This window comes from Ammospiza caudacuta, chromosome 1 (genome assembly GCF_027887145.1).
Source record: "Ammospiza caudacuta isolate bAmmCau1 chromosome 1, bAmmCau1.pri, whole genome shotgun sequence".
Classification (NCBI taxonomy): domain Eukaryota; kingdom Metazoa; phylum Chordata; class Aves; order Passeriformes; family Passerellidae; genus Ammospiza; species Ammospiza caudacuta.
The window spans coordinates 94,003,458-94,031,395 of NC_080593.1; the positions used below are offsets into that span (position 1 = coordinate 94,003,458).

Below are 27,938 nucleotides of genomic sequence, written 5' to 3' on the forward strand. Positions count from 1 at the left end.
TTCAGTAGCTTTTTGGGAAACAAACTAAGCACTTAGAAAAACAGAATCTGTTCCATCATACGTCTAATTTGATATCTATAGAACAGCCTACTGTTCCAAAAGTAACTGAAATCCATACATCAAAAGGAGTATTTTGATATATTATTAACTACTTGCCAGAAATCTCACAAGAATTCTTCAGAAGAAAAACTACTAAGAGAGGCTAGCAAGTAAATATGTGAATTTAATTGCAATTAAGAATTATTTGGATTTATAAATTAGCGCTTGTGTTTTGAAATCCTACCTATGCATGAAATACTAGAGCTTCTTGTTTTCTAATACACTGAAACTGAATTCATATTGCCTGGTTACAACAGCTATAAGCCCTGTAAAAGCTACCCTTTACTGTATATGACTGCACCATTCTTACACTCCTTGAATATCAGTAAATTTGTTTTAAACAGCTCCTGAAAAAAAACCAAGTCAACATAGAACCCCTACTTAGAACCCCAGTTTCTAGTAAAAACTAGTAAAGTTACCATCAAAATATCAGGCTGTCTCTCTGTTTATCACTAACTAAAGGTTAACTCCTTGATTTAAAAAGTAACTGAAAAATAAAAGTAAGAGAAAATCTTTAGGATTATTGTTTTACGCATAACCCTTAGCAGTCATCCATTGGATTAGAGCTTTGAAAAAAAAGATCTGCAAACTCTTTATTACCTCTGGATGGTAAGGATGATGCTATGCCTTCTATCTAACAAACACCGGTGGATTTAAATATGTAATGCTCTGCTAACCCCTTCAAGTCAACCATGACAAAAACATCACTGATTTTTGACATTGGGTTTAATCTCATGAAGTACCCTTTTAGCAACTTTGTTAGCAGCATTCTAGAATCAAAAGTAAAACACTCAACTGGAGAAAATCTCTCAGACAGCTGAACAGAAACCTTATTTACCAGTTTTCAAGCTGAACATGTTCATCTGTCTGGCAAAGCATCTTAGGCAATACATCAGCAGAGATCATCAGCACGACTTGAGGCCAGCTCTATCAGACATTTTGACTGAAAGCAAGGCAGTGTCTCAACTACAAGCAATTCTCCCTAAAGCCTCTTGCAAGATTGGCTTTACACTCTTGGTTTCCATAGGAATAGACAGAACTATCAACTGGCACACAGTTAAAGAACACAAGAGAGAAGACAATGGACCAGTGCTGTAAAAGCCAAGGTAAAACTGTTTCCCAGCATAGGCTGAAAGAAAATAGGTGTTTGAATCTTCCAGCCTTTGACCTCGTTTATCCATGGCCTGTGTACATGTTGTTCCTTTGTAGTGTTCTCAGCTCTTCAGCAATAAATGTTATGGTCAACCTATTGAAATTAGTGGCTTTCATGTAAAAAACACTTCAAGGATGAAAATGCAATTAGCATTCTCATTTCCAGTTGATCTCTTCCACTGTTTCTGAACTTGTTTTCCTGTAGTGTTCTTTTGAAGTCACTCAGGCAGAAGTACCCACAACATACAATCTCTGGGGATTTACAACAAAGCCTGAGATGCATCATCCATATTTACAGGATCACTGCCCACTTCTGCATAAAGAATCAAACACTAAGCTTTCAAAAAATACTTTATTTCAAAAAATAATGATTTGAAAGATTTCTCAGAAAGTACTGATTCCCTCCTCCCCAAAAATAAAAGTACTAGAAAATAAGTTACTACATTCATTTTCTTCATCTTAATGGCTTTGAGTTGAATTGTCTTGAAGTAAGAGCACTGTAGAAAAACATATCCCTGAAACACACGTATGCATTTAAAAAATCTAATAAAAATGTTACAGATCACAGTATAATCCATCCCAGAATTCTACCTGAAAACAAGTCTAAATAACAGCCATTAGTCCAGTCTAAGTTTTTTATCTTACCTTTGTGCAGTGCTATTTCATTCTGGAAGCAAACTAATTGCCATTACTACTAAGCATCACTCTGACTAGTACTGTGTCACTACTGCCTTGTACTTCTTAATTGCACCCTTCTGTGTGCATGTCATGTCCTTACAGACTGCTGGAAGCAACAACGCTTGCAAAGTGAAAACGTTGCATATATGCTCAATTTTGAGCACAGCTTCACAGAATTTTTTGTTATTATTTTAACTGCTGTTTTTTCTGCAAATAAAAGCATGCCCTTTATGTGATTTAAATATATTTCAAACATATTAAGTCCTATAACAAACCGCTGTGTGAAATAATTGCAAATCTACCTATCAATTTCTATTGGACGAGAAAAGGTCTCCAGCCACAGTGAAATCTCCAGAACTGTTACAGAAGTAGACAGACAATCCATATTGAAAACAACCAGCAATAAAGGTAGGTTTACTCTTAATTTAAATAATTATTCAGACACTTCAGGCTACTTTTACATATGGCAAAATTTAATAGTTTCTAGAGATACTGCAGTGATGTTTGATATTCAAAATGAAGCCATAATCTATTTAAATACTGGTAGATAAATTAAAGACTTCATAATCTACTCAAACTGCATCCTAGCAGTAATAAAAGTACTAGATTTATTTCTCTTTGTTTGGACTAGAGGCAGATAAAATAACAGCTCAAGGTTGGTGTTGCAAAGCCTTCCCAAATCCACACCATATTAACCATGCTGAAAAACACATCCTTTGTGCATATCTCTAGCTATGTTTAAGTGTTCCCATCATAAGGCTGAACACAGACAGATGATATTTATAACATAAATCAGTCAATATTTCAGCAAAAAATATTCCTCATTAATAAAAACTGGTAGCATTCTTCCTTAATCCTTCATTAACAGAAAAAAAGTGTAACAAAAGACAGCTCCAAACCACTCTACAAAGAGACAAAAAAATTTAGACTCCTAACAGGCAAGTTAAATTAATTTTGTATTTTATGAAATGCTGACATTAGCTGTTGCTTTTCAGGCAGCAACAGAATTTGCTTATGCAGTTCATACATATCAATTTTGACTTAAGTGTGATTCACTTAATTCTCTTTAATCAACAATTTAACCAACTGTTTACAGACAAAGAGAGAGACAAATGAAAGATTAGTGCTCCTGGAGTTTGTGGCTGGCCATAAGACCTGAATTTATTTTTCAAATACCTCCTATAGCAGTAGGCTTGCATGCTGAAGACATCCTATCTGGTATCCTATTGATTCAAATGACAAGCCTGAGCATCAGATTAAGGATGTGTCAGACACCTGATAGAAGATTCCTGGAGATTTCAGCAGAAAGGTGCCCTGTTTCAAGATGATCTATTGCTGGTACTTCATTTATTGAAGCATATGTGGGTACATTTAACACAAAACTAATTTGCCTGAAGTTAGAATAACATTTATAATCAGTGAAAACAAATATCTTCCCTTTTTACTGCAGAATAGCTGGGAAAAGACACCTTATTCCAACAGAAATCACCCTACAGTCCACAAAATGGGACTAAACCAAACTGATGAGCTAATAACAGTGGAAGTTCTGTTTTAATTTGTCAGTGCCAAATCTGGACACAAACAAGTAAGTGGTTTCTCAGTCCCAACAACAACATTTCTTCTCGTAACCATTAAAGATCACTCGTGGGGTCAGCTGCAGAGGGGCAATTAATGCAAGAATGATGTTTTATAAAGGACACTCAGACAGGGAAATGTCTTTGTCTGCAAAGGTACTTTTAAAGGTACAGACTTGGCAGCAGACATCAATGTCCTGGGAGAAGAGCTGGACAAGTCCCTTGTGTACTGAGGGATGCCACAATGCTAAACATGCTCAAGAAACAATAATAAGTGAAACAAAAAGAATCCTATTCAGATCTCAAGTGTAACTCTCCCACTACTGCAAGCACCATGTTTAAAAAGAAAATACCATTTTTAAGATGGAACCATTATCTTCAAGATCAAATGATAGAAATCTTCACCTGTCCTTTGAACAAAGCAAAATGAGAGAGAGGAGGCAGCTGTTTGACAACAGTATGTAGGAGACAATCAGCAGTTGAAACCAGGATGATTAAGTCAACTTAAAAGAGACAAATATCAAGCAATATGGAACAATGTTCTTACAGAAAAAGCACTGCTCCTGCCTGAACAAGTTACTTTTGTTTGCTGGGCCTATTTTTATCATGTTCAGTTCTAGTTGGTCTTTGCAATAAAATGTCTGAGTTGAAGTTATGCACCAATACTTTTTCAGACTTAAGTACTCATTTAAGGTGTTTTTTTAAAACAGGATCGCTTTATCTACTCACTCTTGGTAACTGAGAATCTTCAGAAATTAATACAAATTATTTTATTTGTTGATAGTAGCCTGAAAAATTATTGTTATGGAAGAGGCCTCAGTAAAGATCAGAAAAAGAAACAACAGGTGAGTCCAGAAGCTTTTCCAAATTTTACTCACAAAAAGTATGCACTGAACTCAATAGATGAAAATAAAGTAATTCTACCATCTGGCTGCACAGATATTTAAGATATCATTCCATATGCTATGCAGAATTAGTTTCTTTTCACTGGGAAACACAACACAAGCTCCTCAATGTTCTGCCACCATGGTTTGCACTTAAACCATATTTGCAAAATCTTTTAGAAAATCACTGCAGTTGGAGGCATTCCTTTTCTTATTATTTTAATGAAATTTCATATTCAAATTTCAAGTGCTCAAGAGCAAGACTGCTCAACAGAGGCACAAGGATGATAACACAATATATATTCTGGGCCAGACAATATCCTCCTTGGATTATTTCAAGCACAGCAAGCATGGTAGCAAAATATATAAACCCAAGTGGAGGAAAAGAGGAGAGTTACCAGAGCAAGAAGTGAAACAGAGATGCAGACAGGTAAAAGTACAAGTTTAAAAATGGGAGAGAGTTGTTTGTACAATGAAAAAATAAATCAATTTTGTTAATGAAAATAGCTGTGATATTGCTGGAGCAAAAGAGAAAGAAAACATCACCAATAACGATGTTTGAGCCAGAGAAAAAATGGGAAAGACTGGGGAAACCACAGATCACTGTCATGGCAAGGAAGTTGTCTGGGAAAAAATACTGGATGAGGATTTTCACACCAAGTGTTTGGTAATACTCTAGAAATTAAGATACTGAATTATGACACTCTTTTTATCAAAATGGATAAAACAAAAGATATAATTTTGCAAAAAAAATCAGGGAAATGGATAGATTTTCAATAAGGTAAATATATAACTTAAAAAACAAATAAATAAATAGGCCTGGGCTTGCTCATTTTACCACAGTGTGTCTACACTGCAGACAACCACACAGTGCAGAAATGCTGGGTCGGCTTAATGGATATTATGGATACTGAAGCCAACCAGGCCACAGCAGCACAGTACTTCTCCTGTAGCTCAGCACCTTCAAGCTGTGAGAGTAGGCTATGATGTCACTTCTTCATCTGTCCATCCTGCAGCCCACACCAGAAGGTTAAATGTACTTAAATGAGGTTAGTCAGACTCAAAAATAAATATCAAGATCATAAAGTCAAAGCTGGGGAAGCAATGAAACAAAGCAGAGAAAGATAAGTCATGAGAACTGGATTATCAGAAAATAAATGACAGAGGTACAGTACATGTTAGATAAGTAGTTGCAAACCCAAAAGTTATTCAATACACATGAATTCAGGCTCTCACACAAAGATAGGTGTTTGAGAGCATGGCAGTTAATCTCAAAGGGATAAAACCCCCCTGATTCCTGACACACAACGCCACTGAAATGTGATAACAGACAATCTGTTCAAGATTTCTGCCTCTGGAATGCTTACACTATTGTACTAATCTATGAAGATGAACTTGAGATGAAGGATGGGTTTGCCAGTATTTACAGCAGACCACCAGTAAAAACCATGTTGCAAGTCCAGATGACCATCAATAAGTGCTGCAGGGGAGAGAGGGGAGCAGCAGGGGAATCAATCCAAATTGAAACACTGATAGTAAAACCACTACTTCAGAATAAATGACCAAACACATAAGAAAAAAAATCTGTGAGTTTTGAAATATCTAGAAATCCATTAAAAAAAAAAAAAGAAGAAGAAAAATGTACAATTGTCTTTTGTTAAATTAACTGATGCAAAATAAAAAGCTTTATTCCACTGTCTAAAAACCTTGCTATTTCCAGATCTGTTATACAGATAACCATGGCCAAGTACTGCAGATCTCAAGGCAAATGTGTTACTTAGAGAAGGGGAATACTGGCATGGTTACAGTTAAGACTTGCTTACAAGAAAGTGGCAGAATAAGATTACAAGAAACCACTATTTCAGTAATTTTATAAGCAAATCCTTCATTAAAATTTTAGTCCTATTATTTATTCTGGGAAGGTAAATATTAGCACATCTGTGACATAAAATTACATGTTCTACATGTATAATGGGTCTTTCATTGGATTTATCTTATTTAGAACAACAGAAATCTTTCTCCAAGAAACAGACAGAAAGCAAAGACCAAAATCAACAATAAGAAAATGCAGACAAAATTCAACTGATGATTTTGAAGTCCAGTGCAAGAATGGATTGTAATAATTACTCCACTTGGAAACAACTGCTTATATCTCAAAAAATATATTGGCATCAACATATCTTTACAACGAAGTATTAAAATAAAGTATTTTATTTCCTTACAGCTTCTATTAAGTGATTCCTTCCAGTAATGGATATTTTCTTCCCCCACGTCATAATCTTTTGCATTTATATTCCCTATCTGAGTAGTTAACTGGCTTTTTCTCAAGACATAAAACCAGTCTGATCTGGTATAACACTGCCAAATCTGTTTCACACAAATTCTGCCTGTCTCAGAGAGAGCGAGAGAGCGCACACCACACGTCCTCATTACCTAGCAAGATATGTAATTAAACAAGAAAGGGTTAAAGCCTATGTTAGCCCATTCTACTTTTCTATCTGTTACTTTTTTAAAAGCTTTCATATGTCTTCTTCCTTGTTTCTGAAAGCGAACCATTCCTTCTTCCTTTCAGGCAAGCTGACATTTGACAGCTTAACATAGCTGACAGGGTTACCCAACAGCTCACCCTCCCTATTCTCAATCCAATTAGACCTCTAATCCTCCAGATGAAAGGCCCAACTACTCACGTTTCTCATGACAACGACAGCTATTGATTATTTGTCACTACAGCTAACACCTTCTCTGTCGAGGCCACTCTGACAGAAGCAAACCTACCAAATTAGACAGCACTTTATCTGCCCTGGAGGCCAAATGGCACAACAAGTAAAGGCTAATAAATGGTATAAAAATGAACAAATCATAACATTATGACAGGTTGATCGTTGCCAGCAGCTTCACAGCTCAAGCTTGATGCTCTGTTAGACCTGCTCCTTCTCTTTTCTCTTCCACTCCTGCACCAACTTTGACTGAATTAAAGGCCAGAACAATTAAGGCATTTGACCAGCAAAGATAAGCTAGGATAGAAGTATCATCAAGGGACACGAATGTCAATAGCAGACTACCGTTTGTCAATAAAAACATTCCAGAGATGCAAATGCTCATGACTCTGCTCTCCACTAGGCTGTACTGACTCCCTTTGTACAGGGCTCCTCGAAAACCCAGGCAGACACTCCGGGAAAATTAACCCCAGAAAACCAAGCTTGAGCTGGGAAACATTGAGGCAAGGAAAAAGGAATCCCAATACTGTGCTAGATGGCAGAGAGATGTTACAGTCGTCATTCCATTTAATATCTACACTTTTTTTTTTTCTTTGCAGCAGAGTGATAGAAACCAGGACTAAATAATTTGAATTTATCATTATAAATTTGCTTCAATTGTTTTCTCTAGGACAATATGCAGTATCTAGTGACACAGGACCTCACAAGTCACATCACTCTGAGGCAAATTGAAACCATTTATTATTCTCAGGGTGGTACTATCCAAAACCAGTGAGATTGGAGGCAAAGTCCCTAAACTGTGGCTGTTTGCTACAGCAAACGATAGAAGAGAACATTAAAAAACCTCGAAATAAAACACCACAACCACAGGAATATCGTTAAAATCAGGCAACCAAACAAATAATGCGAATAAAAATATGCAAATTATTTAAACAGTAAAAAAGCAATTGATACTGCCCTGCCAAAATTAATTAACTGGTTCTTCAACTATGGTAAAAGGAGTATGTTTGTTTCAGCAAAGGATTCCTATGCTTCTGAAAGTAATAACAGAAAAATATTATTAAATCAAACTACATGAAAACTTAAAGTTTTAGTTAAAGACATGAAACATGAATATCTGCTATTCTATTTTAAATGAGGAATACGGTCTTGCTCAAAATACAGGTTGCAAAGATAAAGGAAATTACTATGCAAGTGCAATACAATATTAATTTAAGAAATCTAAACACTGTGAAAAGATCTATTCAGTAAAAAAAAAAGTAGTATTTTATTGTTTTAACTTTTTAGGCTTACAAAATATTTCTGGGGGTGAATACGTATTTATTGATAGTTTCAACCAGACATAGATGATTTAACACTTTACTTATGGGCAATACAGCACAAAATATAGATATTTAAGTAAGTAGTTTGGCAAACAGATCCTTTATGACTATAGCCTGAAGAAAACTTGAACTTCAGGACATTTGGATAAGTTGGCTCTCACAAAACTCAAGCAAACCTACAAATAAAATTTGAAACAGTATATAACATTTCTATGAATAAATATTAATTATTACTATTCCACTCTAAAATGTACTCCAAACATAATAAATCACTGCAAAGAGGAGACAAATATTGTCATTTTCAAATACCAGAGAGAAACATTTAGGAGATACAGTTTTATTTATATTTTACACATTTCAAATAGCTGCCTGCCCCTTCCAAAAGGAGATCAGTTCAGAATTCCTAGTGCTGAGCCCCACAGAAGCCCCTGTGAAAAGGAGACCTACAGAGGTGCAACTGGCCTGACCCAACCCTCACCCCAGGGAAGATGGAGCAAACTCTTCCCAACCTGCCACTCATGTACAGGCACTTATGCCTATGCTGGTGACAGTGAGCACAGTGTTCTCAGAAGCTGCTCAGGTTTTCCAGGATCAAAAACTCCTTTATTGTTTATATTACAAACCTCCTACTTATCCCAGGTTATAGTCACTGCTATGGTTTGTTCGTATTTGGCAGACTCTCATTCTTTTTAACACATACCTTGATTAAAGAGAAATGGAACACATATTATTCTCCCAATTTGCTTTATTAAAAAAAAAAAACAAACAAAACACAACAATGTTGTGCTAGAGGACTAGGTGGTGCCAAACAGTGAAGAAAAATTACTGTTCTTAACACCTAATCTTAGCAAAATCTGTAAGTGTCTTTAAGACATTTACACTAATGAAATAGTGAACATTGACACATATCCTGTATAAAACTACAGAAGGATATTCTCAACACTATTCTCCAGATTCAAACAGTGAGAAATGGGGAATAACAATCTTCTGCATCCCTGTCTGTCTGCAAGAAGTTGAAAGAAAAGAGTGAGCTGTGTACCTGTTATCACTTGGGACTTTTCTACGGCAAGCCTTATTTATACTTGGTTTATGATCACAACTCTTGTTAAGTGAGAATCTTTTCCACTATTACAAGACAAAATCAGAAATGGTACACCATTGTATTTTTCAATTGTGTTCCAGATGTGCCTCCTTGAGAATCATACTGAACATCCCTTACACAAAGCAAGAACTAATCCACACATCTTCCCAAAAACCTTAGATGCATTTATTCTTTCTTCTGTGTTTAGATTATGTTTACAACCTCACAATAAAATCCTTGGATACTACAAAAATAAAAATTGGATAGCACAATGATGGCTGCCAGTCAACAACTGCCCCAGGCAACTGGAGACCAACACTTCAAATGCATGTCAGAGGGAACACACGACACTCAGTCCATCGCTTTCCATGCAAATATACTCTACTACTGGGTAGACTATTGGGGTAAATACTCCACACGTGCTCCTGTTGCAAACCCTCTCCTTAAACATCCTCCATCCTCCTTCAGCTTTTACTTCTACTACTCTAAATGAGGGAAAATACCATTTTGCTATTCCGACTGGAAGTAGATAGAACCATTCTGTCTACAGCAGGCTATAGAGCAAATCTGTCATATTTAGAGAATAATTCATTTTAGCATCTCAGACAGCTTTATTTGTTTTCTTTTACCAGCCAATCCTAAACACAGACAGTAACAGACGCTATGTTTTCTGGTTAGCCATGCAATAACTCCTTTGATGTGTAAAATATCTGCTGGAAAGCAGCTATAGTCAGGGAGGTAGCCACAAATTGCAAGCAATACTTTCAAATATGTTTCACCAGAGTAAGTTAGTTTAGCAACCAACTGCTACTAAAATAATTTAAAAATCAACTCTGTAAGTGCTATTGACTCTAGACATTCATACCATATTTATCAATGAAATTTGTATAGAAACCAAGTTTGATCTTACAGTTAGTCTGAAATTCTGATCTCAAACTTCAAGTCAAAAGAATACTTTGGCAAGTGAAAATTTTGCATAACCTTGTCTTAAAATATGGTTTCATGCTAACATAAAACCAGTGAGAAATCAGATTCAGATGTCTTAGTATCTGCTGTGCAACTGAAACCTAACATGTAGAACAGTATTTCCACAGTTTTATCTTCTGCAGAGAAAAGAACTGGCTGGATTTTAACCCACGTTTTGACAGTAGAGACAGAAAATTGCTGGATACCATATGATTATAGCAGCTTAACACTTAATGAGGAAACAATAAATGTGCATGTTCTTGCCTTGTTACAAGACATGACAAAGTGTGCAACCTGAAAGTGCACTGCCTGAATATATGAGAATAGCATTTCAGTCTTGCAAAGTAGTGCCCAAATTTCACTCTGAACGAAGACACAGCAGAGGCAATCGGAAGTATTAATGAAATCTAAAGAACACTCAAAAGGAGAATTAGGAAATACATACAAGATCCTGAAAGAGTCACAGCAGCAATTTATCACACACAGAAAAACAACAATTGCAAAAGGGCTCCCATCCTTCCTGAACTCAAATAGGATGCTAAAATTCTTACCTATGGTTTTGAGAATATTTTTTATAATGTCACTGTTCATTTAAGAAATTCCAGCCTTGCAAAGTCTCTGTTCTTTTGTTCATTCTCAGCAGTGACAGCACAACTTTCTAGCGGAATGTACTGTGAATCAGATCTCTGTAACAATGCGAATTTTCTCTTCTTAAATTTTTCCTGTAGCTATTTTTAACCATTTCAATAGGGCTTACAGCACAGATCAATGGTAGTATCAACCAATAGCAAAAATAATTTGGGGACATGGGCCTTGTGTTAAATAGGCAGAAAATTAATTGTTCTTTTGTAGAGTTCATTTTCTGTCAAACGCACTGGCCAGTGAGCAGTTCTACAGCTGTGAAAAGGGCTCAGGGGAAGGCTGTGGATGGTACCAACCCCTTGGTAGCTAGGACAGCTTATCTACAGTCTAACACACACAAATCACACACAAGGAACTACTCTGCCTTCCACCCTTGAGCAACTTCAGGCCACATTCACTAGAGAGAACTCATTGTTCAGGAAACTAAAGAAAACATTTGTATCATGGTTATTGTCTGTGGCTTAATTAATCACAAAGGAAACTACAGTCCCACATGCTAAAAAAATCACCTCTCCTGGCAGGTAGGCAAACAGTCCTGTTTCACGTCCTGGTGTGTTGAGATTTCTCACATTTAATCAAATTCTATTCTATGTTCACATGAAAATACCACAAAATTAATGTAAAGCTTATTTACATTTCAGGAACCTACATGCATAGAATTAATATTACTCATTATGAGCTCTCAGTTAAGGGGGAACCATCATAAAAGGTTATTGGCCTGAGGAAAACAAGAACATGAACTGGCCACCATTTTCTCTGACGTGATAATTTATTTTCATCACATAGATTGGGAAAGAAAGTTAGAAGCACATGTGCTCTTTTATGCAGATCAAATAAAGCCTTATGAAAGATCTGAGAGACCACAGCTCCAGGAAACACATCTTGGAAAAGGTAATGAGAGAAAAATGCATAAACTGGCTCCCAGGCAAGTTATTTCAAGAGTTTTTAATACAAACACTGCTCAAGAAAAGGAAAAAAAAAATCTCTTTTTGCAGTTCTTGGACTAACCTGACTGTACTCATTAGATAAGACTTGAGAATAAAATTTCATATAATAAGTGAACTAAAGACTACCTTGTGTTTCCAATTTTCTACCATGTCTAATGCTTGCCACAGTCTGTCTTTTTTTACTTTATTTTTACTGTTACTGCTGAGTACACAGGAACAACGTACACTCAGTAGTACATTTTTTCTAGTTTAAAAGAAAAAATCAAAGACCATTAAAATATATCCTTCTACTTTACACAGAACTCCTAACTGCATCCTGGATGTACTGTTATTTATCAACAACAATGTTAGCAAATAAATAATAAAAGCTATATAATATTTAACGCTACTAAAGTCACATTTTCCCTCTGGAGTTGTATTAATCTTCCTGAAGCCAAAATTAATATCCTCCTGACATTTAAGCATCCTGATAGATTATTTGAAGTGCATATTATTAGAAACCAACAAAAAAAATTGCATTTTTCTTCTATCTCTATGAACACAAAAGGCTGTGCCTAAAGTATTCAGAAAGATTCAGGTAGATTGCTCCCCAAAAGAAGCAGATTGCTAACAAGTGAGGATCCCCTGTGAGAAATGTTGAAAGAGGCAGGCCTGCTTTCCCCCACACACCTCAAATTAAACTGGAATTACTTGATGAAAGATAAATGACAAAACATATACATGTATTTTGGGTATGCAGAAACATTTCCATTCATAAGTATCACACGTGGGTGTTTCAAAAAGTTGCAATTTAACGCTAGAAGCAAATTGCTACAAATGCAAAATGCCTGCAATTGAAAATGAATGCCTGTTGTTAAACTGTAATCCCTGTACTCAAATCCCCACAGCATGTTTATTTCACAATAATCTAAATTCTACAAAATTAAATAATCTGTACCCATATAGTACTACAATTCCCCAGTGCAAAATCACTGACAAATTATGCTAATGATTCTACTTCTGTTGCAATCAGTCACAGTTTCAGTTCCCAGTAAATTACATCCGTGTTCAGGAAGTTACAACCACCTTCTGAAACTCCCATGGCAATCTTTGCAGGTGCACTCCTGCAATAATTTGTATCATTTTCTGGTGAGTTTGTATTTTTAAGGGTTTTTATATTTGACTGCTTTTAATTTAAATTTTATTAAGTTAATGACTTGACCTGTCCCTTTTTCTTATTTTTTAAGGGGTGTGCACCCTTTCAAAATTGCTTGTGAGATCTGTCCATTCGAAAAGAGAGACTAAAGGAGTGGAACAGAATAAAATCCAAAAGGAAAAACACCAAACAACTTAATTTACATGGCCTTCTACGTACAAAGACTGAATCCCCTCCATCATAAGGCTGATAAAAGAAAGATAGATCCTATGAAAGATCACATCAAAGACAATTGGAAAACGAGTTGCTAAAAAAAATGTATGCCTTGGGTGAGATTAATTCGTCACAATTACAATATTGACAATACAAAAACCTCCATCACACAGATGCATGAAAGAAAGTATCAGCTGGTCAGCGTGCCCTAGAGTACTCATCTCACTTTAGGGTGAATGACTGCACCCTCAAGTGCATTATTTTTAAGTCATCTACATGACTAGCTCATATGTAGATATCTGCAATATAAATTTTTAGTTTCATGATATTATTCTCAGCCCATCATCTCACATTGCATTGTACTATATTATTTTCCATTGAAAGAAGATATACTTGTTACATTTAAGCACACAGAAACTATCTCTTTATTCAAGCCAAAAATCTTTCTCAGACCAACAGATGTATAAAACTTAAAAGCTGTAATACAAAGGATGCCTATCACTAAACAGAGGACTAACCATTAAGAACATAATTATTAGCATGAAGCACCCACTCATCGAAGGTAATAATTTCAATATATAACCACAGGTGTTTTTCAAAAAGCATTACTGTTTCTAATAGAACAGCCAAAATTTCTGACCATGCCTTATTAATTTCAGGAACTTTTTGCAAAGAAAGGTGTGAGAATGCTTAGTCTTAGAAAGGTGACAAGGGTAGAAAGTGGATATCCAAAGCCTTACTTCTTGCAAATAGTCCAGAACGTCTCTAGTGAAATCTGAGACAGAGAGATTATAAGAATCTTCTGTTGACATGAGAACAGATGTTGAGATGAGAACCTGACAGCTTTTCACCAAACTATTGCTTTGTAGACACGGTCCAGTGACAAAAACCATTTGAATGAAGCATGGCAAGACCAGGATGACACAGCAGCTCTGAGTTCTGAGACATGAGTTTCCTCACTGACTGGTAAATACTGCCTGGTTATTAAAACAGCACTAGACAGAGGTACCAAAATCATCAGATCACTTCTTACCTGTGTTGAAACCCTTGGAGCAGAAAGAACATGCAAAAGCACTGGCCAGCCTGCCTAGGTATGCTATCAGAAATAGTTTTGCTAGAGATTGTGAGCTGCTTTCATAGCAAGTGCAAAAATTTTGGTACTGCTTTTTGACACCCAAATCAAAATAGAGCTATTTCAACAAACCATGGCTCTGAAAGATGTCTTCTAGGACATTTGTGAAACAAAGCAAAGGCACTTGGAGTGCACCACAATATTGGGAGATCAATTACACAACTGCAAGTAACAAAGTAACTACTTCAGAAGGACTTAGAGAACACAAAACGGATTAAGGAACTATTGTTAAACTATCCATCAGATAATGTTTTATATGACCATATGGATAATGCCTAAATCTTTACCTATAAATTCAGAAGAAGTTTGTACTAACAACAAATAACAATCTGCATTTTGAACACTAGATGTGATTGTTGGCATTTTGAAGGACTGGAAGAAACGCTTTTACAGAATGAACTCCTTATGTAACAATAATGACAAACATGATGGAAGCATAAAACTTGCAGAGAGGTGGATGTTAAGAATAAAACAATGTAGAGCTGATATGTACACAGGTGTATGCACACACACACTCACCCAGCACAGCCAGGTTTGCAACTCACACGGGTTGAGCCAGAAGCTAATTTTACAAGTGCTAATGGAATGATGTGTTACAGTTGTTCAAGTCCTACCAACCAGAAATCCATCCTTGAAAAGAAAAGCAACTGAAGTCCTAATCCATTTTACCTAATTCTGATGATTTATGACTGAATTCAGGTCAATGCCACATTTCTGAATATTTGTTCTATTATAGGGATTTAAAAACCCACAAGCAATTTTACTAAGACTGAAAGGCATGAACTGGCAGTTCTCTTACAGTGAAATCTCCAGACAGAAAAATGGGGGCAGTCTCACCTCATCCTGCAGAGAACAAAACCAATTGTTTTTATGATAACCAGGATTACTAATGGGAGAGACACCATCTTGAAAACACACAAATTAAGACATTCGGGTCTCTTCAGTTCACAACACTCGAATCATTGCTTCTGTTTGGCATTAGAAGAGCATTTTCTCACAAACTCTTTGCCTCTGAGACAATTCTGAGGTTCCCAAAGAAAGGCAGAAGAGACCACTTTTTGCGAAATCAGTGGCAAGACTTTTTCAGAGGAAAAAGTGCAAAGGGACACATAAAGGCAGCCTGTAGAATGATGACCTAAGGAGTCTCAAATATTAGAAATATATAGAGTTTGCAAACAAATTCTAGCCCTCAGAATGCCTGTCTGCTGTGATCTGATGAGCAAGGTGTCCCAAAAGCCCTCCAAAGAGACAGCAAAGAATGGCAAAAGTAATCCTGGTACTTAGAGAAGAAGGTTCTGACTCAGGAAACCTTCCTTAATTTTACCTCCATCTGCTTTAGTTAGCATCAGTGTAGAAAGAGGTGTCTTTTCTTTCCTACCTCTTCACTGGTTGCATGTAAAGGTCTGTAACCTAGCTTCTCTCTCCTAAGAAAAGGAAAATTAGGATGCAACACATATACAATTTAGGAATCTGAATTTCCAAGCACTGCCCTTCTAAACAGCTTGCACCTGTGACTACCAATTAATGGGGATTTATAAAGTCATGTCAACCTGGTTTTGATGAAGCACAGGACAGCTACTGACTCACAAGCTTGAGCACAACAAAGACCATACAGTGGCCCTGGTAAATATGTATATTCATGATTAACCAACAAGGACAAAACAACTTTGGAAATGGATGATGTCATAGCATGTTTATTTTTCTATCTCAAAGTCAGCTGTACTGAGAAATTTTACATTTGGAGAAAAAAAATTGGAATATAAACCAAAAGTATCAGCAAGATTTAAGCAGAATGCAAAACATTATTTAAACAGCCAAAACTGCATGAAACATTAGGTTGTTCTGAATTTTAATTTTACGTATTTTTCAGAAGACACAACAGAAATGTAGATCTAAAAATGTTAATATGGAAAGACTACAGGCAAAATTTCACACACATGAAATGTTAATTTCATAAGCTGACATCAATAACAAGTAACTATTCAGAAAACACAGAAGGGAATTTTAGAGGACAGCTAAGTGAGGCAAATAAAAAGCATTTGCAAGGGCTGCTTCCTGACCCTTTTTGTTAGGGAGTGCATCACATCTATCTAGCACCTTATACAGTAATTATGTGACTACATAAAATCTACTGCTACAATCTTTATCTCATGCTGTTTTACCTTCCTCTTCATTTGTACTGTCAGCTGAAAGTCCATCTAAGATGGTCCAAGTATCCCATGTTACAATCTGTACTTTCAGGACTGAAGCGAGGCATAAGGAAATGGAGTTAGAGGATAACATGCAGTTAGAGGATATTAGCCAAGGCAAAATCTCTCTTGCCTTGAATTGCTACAATACAAACGTCCACAACACGAACATTCAGACAAAGATTTAGACAAGAATTTGTATGGTTTAATATGCTAAAATGTATTTTTAAAATCTGGGGAAAACATAATTTGTAAACTGAAGTTTTTAATATAGTTAAAATGTTCACGTGTCTATCACATCATAAAAGCTGAATGTCTGCATGAATACAGTAAAGTATGTCCCAGCAATTTTTTAAGTCTCTGACATTGCTGCTTTTATGAAATTCCTATCTTTGAAACAACAACACACAAGTAAGCTGGTTGGTCCCTTCGAAATACAGAATTAATCCTGGAAACAAGGTTATGATGATGACTGAATTATTGTCCTCAGAGTGTAATGGTATGCAACCAAGCAGATGAATTGACCTGTTTCAAGTCAACTACAACCTACAACACTTTCATTCCCTGTAAGGGATGCAGTAACACAGACCACAAAGTTCCTGAGTTCCTGTGGACTTCTATGCAAATGTACCTGGAGAATATCACCTTATTATAGTCTTCCCAAAATGGTTTTCTATCTAACTGCTCCTTACTGAATATCATGCCTATACTATAGCTGCCTTTACATAAACCTAATTAAAATAAAATTATAAAAAAATGCAGATTGTATTACAACATCTGAAATATGTGAACAATTACGAACAGGTGACAAGATATGTATGGAAATGGTTTGCTATGGAAATCATAGCAGGTGCTCTAAATGGTACCAAAAGACAGTAACACCCACAAAAAAATGGTAATTTTTGAGCAGTTATGGTTTTAAACATACTATAAAAACTTAAATAGTAATAAAAAGCTCTTTGTTTCAGTTTGAATTTCTAATCTTCTCTGTGGGGTCTTTTTCACAGTTTATGAACTCAAATGTCTTGGTTAGCAGCCAAAGCCACTCCCTTTTTTCTTTCCTCCCCCATGAGCAGCCTGCTTAGCCTCCTGTGGAAGACCGTGGATACTTCCTCCAGGCCTAAACCACACTCAAAATTTCTTGCAGCTCTCAAGTTATACTTTCAATTGCCTTTTACTTTATTGTTGTAGACTTCCTCTAGCACTTCTTCAGGGGGACAATGTAACTGGACAGATTGTAGAGGACAAAAACAGACAGTAATGAACTGACAGCATTCTCCTGCACCACTGGCTGCTGGGTAAGGTAGAGAATTCAGGAGTTAAGCCCGGGAAGAAGGGTGTGGAAAAGATGATTTTAAGGTTTATTTCTCATTATGCTACTCTGATTTGACTGGTAATAAATTAAACCAATTTCCCTAAGTTGAGCCTGTTTTGCCCATGACAGGAGCTGGTGAGGGATCTCTCCCTGCTCTCATTTCAGCCCATGAGCCTTTTGTTATACTTTCTCTTTGCTGTCCAGCTGAGGAGTGATAGAGCAGCTTTGGTGAGTGCCTGGTGCCCAGCCAGGGTCAGTCCACCTCCCAGCTGTGGTGAAAGCCCTGACTTCATGAGCTCTTCACAGAAATTACCTTTTGTGCAGCAAGATGGAGAGCAGTCCTTCGGCTGCGATCCGCTCTGTTAACATCAGCTCCAGCCTTCAGCAACGCCTCTGCACAGTCCAGCCTGTCAGCCAGCACACAGTACATAAGGGGAGTTCTTCCAAACTGGTCCTCTTTATCTTTCAGCTCAGAGTTTCCTGAAAAAACCAAAACAAAGCACCCATTTAAACCAGTGAAGTATATCAGTATCTAGCTAAAAGCAGTACTTTTTAATTAAAAAGTCATCTTACTATAATATGAACAGTAGGTATCTCATTATAATATGACTAGGCTGAACAAAAACTGGAGTACGTGATAAACTCAAAATCATTACATTCTGTCCTACTTTTACTTGGCAGTTACAGAATATTTCAAAATACATTTGCAGAAAAAAAGGACATTCAGAAAACATTAGTTTCATGAATACACCTTCCACCAGTAAGATTCTGCAGTGGCATAACTATAAATAATTTTCAAATAGTTATATCAATCCCAGCTGCACAGATTAGTTTAAAAAATATCAACAGCACAGAAGCCAAATAGACCTCCTGAAACCTGTAAACACTGTAGCTAAAACAAACTTTGAAGCCTACTCACAGTAATGTTTATTTTAAAAGCATAAACATCAATATTACATCAATACCATCATTTACTTCAGGGTGCCTTACAATATGGACACTACTAAAATAGTTCTCAAGCTTTATTGAATTGATAAGGTTAATAAGGCAATAATCTCAGATCCTGTTAAAAAAAGTCAAAACACTATTCCTACTCACAGTCCAAAAAACCCTCCAAACAAAGCCATTTCACTATAAAGTTTCGTATTTCTATGATGCCACCACATAAAGGCAAGCACCTTTAACTTCATGGCTGTCAACTATCTCACACATCCAGACTCTCCAGATCTCCAAAGGAGAACCATTGTCTACAGTTACCCAAGGAACATTGAATTTTACAGGCAAGTTAGTTTTGCTTTTTAATTATTCCTTTGTCCACCTGTCTGTTGATGCCTCAAAAGCACTCCAGCAGAGGTATGCTGCTTCTTTACAGAGTCTTTGCTCTCCCTCATCATACTACACTTATCTACATATCCAGTAATTTTATTCTTAATTATAATTTCTATTGATTCACCCAGAAGAAGAATCAAGGAGATTAAATATGAATCAAGAGGAATATAAAGAATTAAAATTCATTCCGTACCAATCAAGCCACTTACAAAAAACACTGTCAAGTAGGATCTTGCCAGTTAGAGAAATAATTTACTCACTCAGTACATTTTTTAGTTCCTTTAAAACTGTAGAGTGATTACCATGTCAATCACATGATTCACTATGTAACACTTTTTTTTGCCTTGAAAGTGTGATTTGCATTGAGAAAAGTCTTTTTGCTCTGCAAAAAGTTTAAGAACATTTCCAAACTTTTCTGTGATGCAGATATAGAAAAATTCTTTTTTTTCTTCACCTGTGGACTTGTTTTCTCTGACTTCACCTTGACAACCCACTGGTTTTACAACTAATCTTGATGCCACTAGCAGTTGACTAAAAAATCAAAACAACAAACAAACAATCCCCAAAAAATCCCACAAGAAGTCTTCTACTGGTGTCACCATCATATTTTCTGAAAAATCCCCTTGCCCAGGATTCTTCTCCTCAGAAGCTTAGAAGCCTCAGAGAAAAAGGAAACCAATATTATCTAATTTGCTTCTCCTGTGTTTTGCTGCTTTGGAATGTGGTTTGGAGATGGTTTATCCAACAGGTGTTAGTTTGATTGGTTTCATGTGAATTGTTTTTACTTAATGACCAATCACTACATTTCACTGCTAAGTGTTAACATAACCTCAACAGTGTCTTAAATTGCTTGAAGCTGATGGGACTTGAACAAATATATTAAGAGAAATTCATAAACATTCATTTCTTCCAATAAGACACAAGCACATGGGCTTATGCTCAGATAATGTTGATTCTTAAATCAGCAGTGTCCAAAACCAGCACCTTTCTCTCAAATTCCAGTTCCCCTTCTGTTACAGAATGTCAGAGGATATATATATATTTATACATACATACAAAAGATTTAGAGGCTAACCACAAGCAAAAATGGTCTAAAGCTCAAATGCCACATAACTAAGCAGAGCAACAGATATCTATGTTCATTTTCAGTTCCCAAAAAGTGATGTAGCTGATGACAAGGAGTTTCCATGACTGCATACAGTCTGAGGGAAAAATGAGCAAGAGCCTCAAAACTTGATGCTAGTAATCTGCCTGAAGCTCCTGCACTATTTTTGAAGGTAAAGGAACAATCTTCAGCTAGCAGCAGGTTTTCTTCTGTTGTTTACCAGGGCCCCTAGAATGATTAAAATCCTATGAGCATTTCCCTAAAAGGGTGTCTTGTGCTCAGGCTAAGAGAGAGGACAAGGGCTAGGAGCTACTATATCACCATCAGGTGCTAAGGGGAGATTAAGCTGATGAAAGTCACTAGCCACAGGACCTTGTGAACCTCACAGCTGCAGCAACTTACCATTTCTGCAATCAAGAAAGCACAGGTAGCCTTCAAAACATTCATATTTAGGTACATAGGGTACCTAAAATGTGCTTTGGCAAAAATAAATTCTCTTCACATACCTGCCTAATAAAGAAATTTTAGATCCATTCCCTTTTAGAATAAAAGTCCTCAGCCCACCAGAATATGCATTCCATAAGCTTATTGACAACAGAGATCATGATCACAACAGAATCCAGGGCCCAAGTCCAAAATTTAATTCTCATAGCTGTACTTCATCATTTCCTCACACTCCATGCAAACAGTCATATCAGACTCTTAACATTTCTATGCATTTTTCAAACCAGAAAAGGAGAAAGGGCAGCAGGAGGGTGTGAACTCTCCCTAATTATTAAAAGACAGACCATTTCTTGTCACTTGCAAGAATCTTGCCTGCTGCAGTATCTCAGGTTTATCCTACCTCCCACAATGTAGAAGAGGCAAGAGAGAAGTAGAGAGTAGGATCAAATAGCACACACTGCATATTTGTAGCCCATGGTTCAGTTAAAATTAACAGTGAAACATCACATCAGAGATTTAGAAGCATTTGGATGCAAGCAATGCATGATAAGGGCTTTAGAATGAGGAGCTGGACTGAACAGACACTTCAGTATAATGATTATTATAATCATTATTTTCTTCTTTTAAACAATTAAAACAATTAGATGCCTCTTCCCAAAGCATAAAATGGAAAATGATCCTCCAAATACAAAATTAACTTTTGTTCGCTTTTTCCCTAGGATCAAAATCATACAGATGGATTTTAACACTGAAGAATTGTTAATTAAAGACATGTTCAGTGTTGTGTAAAACACAGGAAAGAAAATACTGGGAGCATTCCCCAAAGCCCAAGAACGTACAATTCTAAAACAATGTGATACAGCACAGGACAACTCATGCAATGCAAACAACTAGCACGTTTCTGTTAGAACACTGATTATACAATTGGGATGTACTCTATGGCATTTAACCCACAAGCTTTTTAGGAAGTCCTGTGATTAAGCATTAGCAGCAGTTAACATAGAGAGATACTTTGTTACAAAGCCTCCTTTCTCTAAATAAATTTTCTACCTACCTTTGATTCTGTCTGTGCCTCTTTCTGGCACAGGGCGTCAAAAGGAACACATTATCCAGAACACACTGTATTATTTCAAACACCTGGTCCTTTAAAATTCATCCATACTCTAATTATACGCAAATAAAGCATCTATGTTTGTATACAGCCACACACACTCCACCAAGCTACAGATGGCAGAAGGAAAAATCACCAGAGAGGTTTGAGGGGCTGCTCCAAGAGACCGTTTGGCCAGCCTCTATGCCCCTCCTATGTTAATAACTGAACAGGGAAAGCATGAAGAGGAAAGCAATAATGAATTTAGGGAATAAAGGGTCCTCCCTGAAAGGAGGAGAAAGTTAGGACTGTCCATTGCTGCATCCACCTCTAGCTATGTATCCAAGATGCAGAGCTTGGCTGTATTAGAGAGGTGTTTTTAAGCAATCCAGCAGACATAACACTGGAGTACTGTCCTGAATTAGCTGCTGCTGCTGAGTTCAGTCATGAAATTCAGTGAAAAGCACCAATTGCTCAATTTGCTTCTGGCATCAAGTTATATTTTAAACAGTGACTGGTAAACAGCTAAAAATATTACTTTAATGCATTCTTCTTCTGCTAGGCAATACGTGAAGTTTCGGGTTGGTTTTTTTCTTTTTTTCTTTTTGGTCCAGTTCTGGGAAAAGTAAGGTCTGTGTCATATCCTGTCAAAACACGGCAAAGCAGAAAAGCCAAATTTTGCTAGTACAGCAAATGCTACAAAGATTGTGCAGTTTTCCCTCCCATGCAAAAGTAAAACAGCATTTTTATCTTCTTGCTGCATGATCATCATTGAAAGAAAAGCATTTTCCTTATCCATGGTTCTAATGGCTGTTTTGTGGTATGTTTGACAAGATGTGCCAGCAACAAGAAATAATATTTCTTTCATGTTTCCAAAAATATGTCTTTTGGCGCTGAGTTTAACAAAAACACACCGAAGTTAGCAAACACTCTTTGTTGCTTCTTCAGAATTTGAAAGCCCACACTTTTTTCACCTCCACATGCAGGCAGAAGGGTTTTTTAGAAAGTTGGATATTTAAAGCTGCTTTGTAGTTGAATCTCACAGTTTTCTAGAAGTATCTCCATATCATCTGCTGTTTATAAAATGTTTTTAAAAAGAGCAAACAGATAGCATTAAATGCAAACAGTATATGTTTGAACCATCACATGACAAAGTTGAAGGCCCAACAAAAAAATAACTGTTTCAACAAGTGCAGCTTCTATAAAGTCAGTTCCCTCAAGTGTGATCCTGTTGGAATCAAATGAGTTCTAGTTATGTTTTGAGAAAATTGGATACACCTTGTAAAGAAGAGCCCCTTACTGCTTTCTGTGCAGCTTGGACAATACATCCAAACAAGTCTTCACCTTGCCTTCAACAGAGGTCAGCAGAAGATAGGTAAAGAAATCTGATTGCTGGTTTCATGCTGTTATCATTAAATCCTTCACACACATTAAAATGACAGTAAGTGTCATAAATACAGCCTGTGCTTCTTACTATTTCACAGTCCTTCAACCCATGCTAAACTCTGGGAATAGGATTTTCCAAAAGACACTGAGCAAATAGAGCTCCTTCAGTATCACCTGGAATTGCATTTAATCAGAAGCTCTGAAAAATCCAAGTCTTCACCTATAATATGGCAGCCTTCCAAATATATGCAAGACTGGTTTTGGAACATAGAATATATACTGCTTTTAAAAATTATTAACCTGGAATGCCATACCATTCCTGAAGAGTAAGGGAAGGCAAAATACTGAGCTTTTCAATGGATGTGCATTTTTTTTACTTCAGATTCAACAGGACTAGACATTCTCATTACTTTTAATTTCTTTTGAGAAACACTGTCAGTCTATGAGAATCAAAGTAATAAATAAGGCTGGGCTCATTTTGTTAACACATACTACACAGTGACAAGACTTCAGAAACAATAATAAATTATCTGTAGAAACATATTTATCAAATTTCCTAAAAAGCAATTAAAAAAATTAAGGATTTGCAGCTGAAGTATTTCAGCACAAAGCACTTCTTCAGAACTTCAAATTCCCTGAAAGGAGTTCTATCACTAACCAATTTTCTATTTTACTTCACAAAGAAGTACCAATCAAAAGCAACAGGTAATAAAAAGTAAGAAAAATCAGTCATATTTTCAGGGCAACATTTATTCTAGAAGCACATATAACCAAGACATCAAAAGTATCTTAAAGATCAGAGCTGTAAGTTGAAACCAAAAAGCTTCAGTTCTGAAGTAATCCAAATGCATCTACAGTGAAAACATTTACCTGCTATTAGCTTTTGGAGGGTACTCTTATCTCCATTAACAGCAGCAGCATGCACTTCAGACGCTAACGAGGAACCACTGAAGAGGCAGTTTGCTGAAATATTCATACTCTTTCAAGGTATTACTGTAGGTCACATCTGTGCCACCAACATTTTTTGTAGATATTCAGTTCTAGAAAAAAACCCAAAACCACATTAACAATAGAATTATTTTCACGATGAGTCATTAACATTATTCAAACAATGCTAAAGAGAATAAACTTCTGTTAAAAACAGAAAAGAAAAAACACAGGTTTTACCAGTGAATTAAATCTACCTCTAGCCAAAATTCACCAGAAAAATAGCCTGCATTAAGAAATATATACCTATATATTGTAGTTTCATTGCCTTAAACACAAACTTCAGTCCATAAGCTTTGTCAAAGTCTGTAAAGTGTTTCTGTGCAAATCAAACAGACTGTTCTTCAGAACAGTTGCCATGCATGCTTTAATTCAAAGTTTAACTTTCAATAAAGTTTGTTATCAAGTATCAACTTATTATAGTCCTCCATACAGAATCACAAAATATCCTGAACTGGAATGAATACACTGGGACCACTGAACAATGGACACTTCTAGCCCTGCACTGAACATGCCCAAGAGTTGCCCCAGAGCGCTGTCTAAACACTTTTTGAACTCCGTCAGGCTGGTGCTGTGACTACTTGCATGGAGAGACTGTTCCAGTGCCCAAGCATGCTCTGGGTGAAGAACCCTTTCCTAATATCCAACCTAGACTTCCCCTGACACAACTCCAAGCCATTCCATTCGGTCCTGTCACTGATGATCACAGAGAAGACATGAGTGTCTGCCCTTGTCCCCCCCACAAGGAAGTTGTGAGTGCAATGAGGTCTCCCCTCAGTCCCCTCTTCTCCAGGCTGAACAGACCAAGGGACCTCATCATCTTCATCGTCTTCCTCTGGACACTCTCTAATGGTTTAATATCCTTCTTATATGGTGGCACCCAGAACTGTCCCCAGCACTGGAGGTGAGGCTGCCCCAGCTCAGAGCAGAGCAGGACAATCCCCTCCCTTTCCTGGCTGGTGATGCTGTGCCTGATGCCCCCCAGGACACCCCTGGCCCTCCTGGCTGCCAGGGCACTGCTGACTCAGGTTCAACTTCCCATTGACCAGGTCCCTTTCCACGGCACTGCTTTCCAGCATCTCACTCTCAGTCTGTCCAAGCACTCAGGTGCAGAATCCAGCACTTTGCCTCGTTAAACCTCACACAGTTGGTGATTGCCCAGGCCCCTGACTTGTTGAGCTCTCTCTACAGAGCCTCTTTGCCCTAGAGGGAGATAATAGCTCCTCCCAATTTTGTATCATTTGCAAACTTGTTTAGCATCCCTTCTAGTTGCACATCCAAGTCAATAATGAAGAAATTGAAAATCACAGGGCTGAGGATGGAGCCCTGCAGAGCCCCACTAGTGACAGGTCCCAGTCTGATGTCACCCCATTCACTGTAACCCTTTGTGCCCAACCCATGAGCCAGTCTCTCACCCATCACATGACCTGTTTATGCAGTTGTGTATCGGACATTTTGTCCAGGAGGATAATGAGAGACAGTACTGAAAGCTTTACTGAAATCCAAAGAGATTCCATCAACTGACCTTACTTCTATTGGGCATACACCTTGGTTTTTTTCCATTAGCTCCAAAAGAAGATGCCTGGTAAGCCAAGCCAGCTTTCTACCTCGTGTGTTTGACCTCTGACATTTTGGAATTGCCAGCCCCTGTGCTCTTAGGAGGTGATGCTCAAGAAGTGACCAGTACTGATGGACCCCAGCACCTCCACAAGCATTTTCTCAGGGGATCTCACCATCTAGTCCCTCCATTTCCTTCACGTTTTACCTCTCAACAAATAAACTAAAATAAAAGAAATCTAGGGGCAGCAGCACAAAATTCAGCAAATAGCAAAGAACTCAGTGAAGCACCAGAAACATCCCAATAACATCAACAATAATTTTTCCATAAAACTGACTGCATACAGAAGAGAATTAATAATGAAAAAATGTTAATAGTTTCCCGATGAAAGCAACAGTTCTGCATAAAGTGTTAGTAATTATACAGGTGAGAGAAGCAATCCATTGCCTCTACAGCAATTCTTAGTAAAGTGTTATGATTCCATTGAATGGGCTAATTCTGCATCAGAGAAGTTCTGAAATATTAAGAGGGACTTGAAAAGGAAAATTTGTAACATTCCTCAGGTATTTTTCTCATATATATAACAAACAGATTATATATATAATATATAACAAACAGGCTGCTGTTTGGAAGACTTGCTTGATAAAGATCCTCATTAACAAAAAAAATGAGACATAGTCAATAAAAAACCCATGAAATAAGTAAAGGGTCTGCTTATAAAATGCTACATAATTGGCAATATCTGTAATATGCATCATATTCTTGGAATCAAGTAAATAATTCACTTTTCTTCTTTAAGCTAACGTAGAAAAATATTAGCCATCTCAAGTCACTTAAAATGAAGGAACACTCACATGGACACCAAGGCCTCTTCAAGGTGAAATTTTATACCAAGCACAATATTTTGTCTACTTTGCATAACACAGCAAGAATTACATCACATTTCCACTCAGCAAAACATGAGGTTGTTAAAATTTAAACATGATAGCACGACCATGCTATCAAATTTTATTGATAGTTTCCAAGTGAAGACAGCTTTGAAAAAATATCAAAGATTTTCCAAATGTGAGTTAGTGCACAAGATGTTCTACAGATCAAAGAGCACAAGTTCTTAAGGTAGTCATAGCAGAAGAGATAAAAGCCAAGTTTCAATTTCAGACAATAAGAGATACATGACTTGTATGTATATCTACGTGTGTGAGTGTTTGCAGCTCATGAAACTGATAGGCCACGAGATCTTTGCAGGGCCACACAAAGTCTGAGCCTGTCAGGCTTTCTTTAAAACCAAGCGAGCCCTAACTTGAAAAAGGCCGATGTGAAGGATTTTCTTCTAAATGGTGTTACACCCGCCCCCCTCCTTACACACGTGTGCATACTGGAAATGTGACAAACGCAAAGCGCAGCCTTCTGTCATCTTTTTGAGACAGCTCTGCAAGGTCTCAGAGCGTGTACGTATTCTGCAAGGTCCAAAGTTTTACTGGAAGAAAGCCGAGCCCTGAACTTCGGGTGTTCTTCATTTTCAGCATTTACAGCTGAGGAAGCGACAGAAAGCCCAAATCTGTGGAAGCGCCAAGGAATAAACATCAACGATGACGCTCCACGCGAGCTGAAGTTTCCCAACCCGCCCAGCCCCGTCACACACAGGCTTCCAAGCACAAAGTTTCCTCCCAAACTCCGAGGACACGAAGCCCCCAAGGCGCACAGTTCCTGAGCTCCCCTTCTCCTGTTCCCCACGCCAAACCCGCGTACCCAGCCCGGGCTGAAGGCACAAGGCGGGATCGAAAGTAAACGCGGGCAGCTGCTGGGGGCTGGCACGGAGCCCCCACGGCTGGCACGGATCCAGAGCGGAAGAGGGTGCGGTGCCCCGGGACAGCCGCGCCACCACGGCGGGAAGGGTTAACCCTGCCTCGCCCAGGCCGCCTCCCTCTCGCCTTCCTTCCTCCCCTCCCTTCTCCCCAGCCCGGCGCTGCAGCTGCGCCCCGTAACTCACCTC

General features: G+C 37.5%; 1 protein-coding gene across 1 annotated transcript in view; it reads right to left on the reverse strand.

The window, feature by feature from the left end:
• Positions 1-27,774, reverse strand: part of INVS (inversin) — an 82,943-nt gene extending 55,169 nt beyond the window's left edge. Inside the window, exons 1-4 of the mRNA XM_058819172.1 lie at positions 27,695-27,774; positions 27,322-27,503; positions 24,271-24,440; positions 18,360-18,526 (exon numbers count right to left, since the gene is read on the reverse strand). Coding sequence (XP_058675155.1) covers positions 18,360-18,526; positions 24,271-24,376 — 273 coding nt within the window. The 5' untranslated portion in view covers positions 24,377-24,440; positions 27,322-27,503; positions 27,695-27,774. The remainder of the gene's footprint in view (positions 1-18,359; positions 18,527-24,270; positions 24,441-27,321; positions 27,504-27,694) is intronic.
• Between the last annotated feature and the right edge of the window lie 164 nt (positions 27,775-27,938).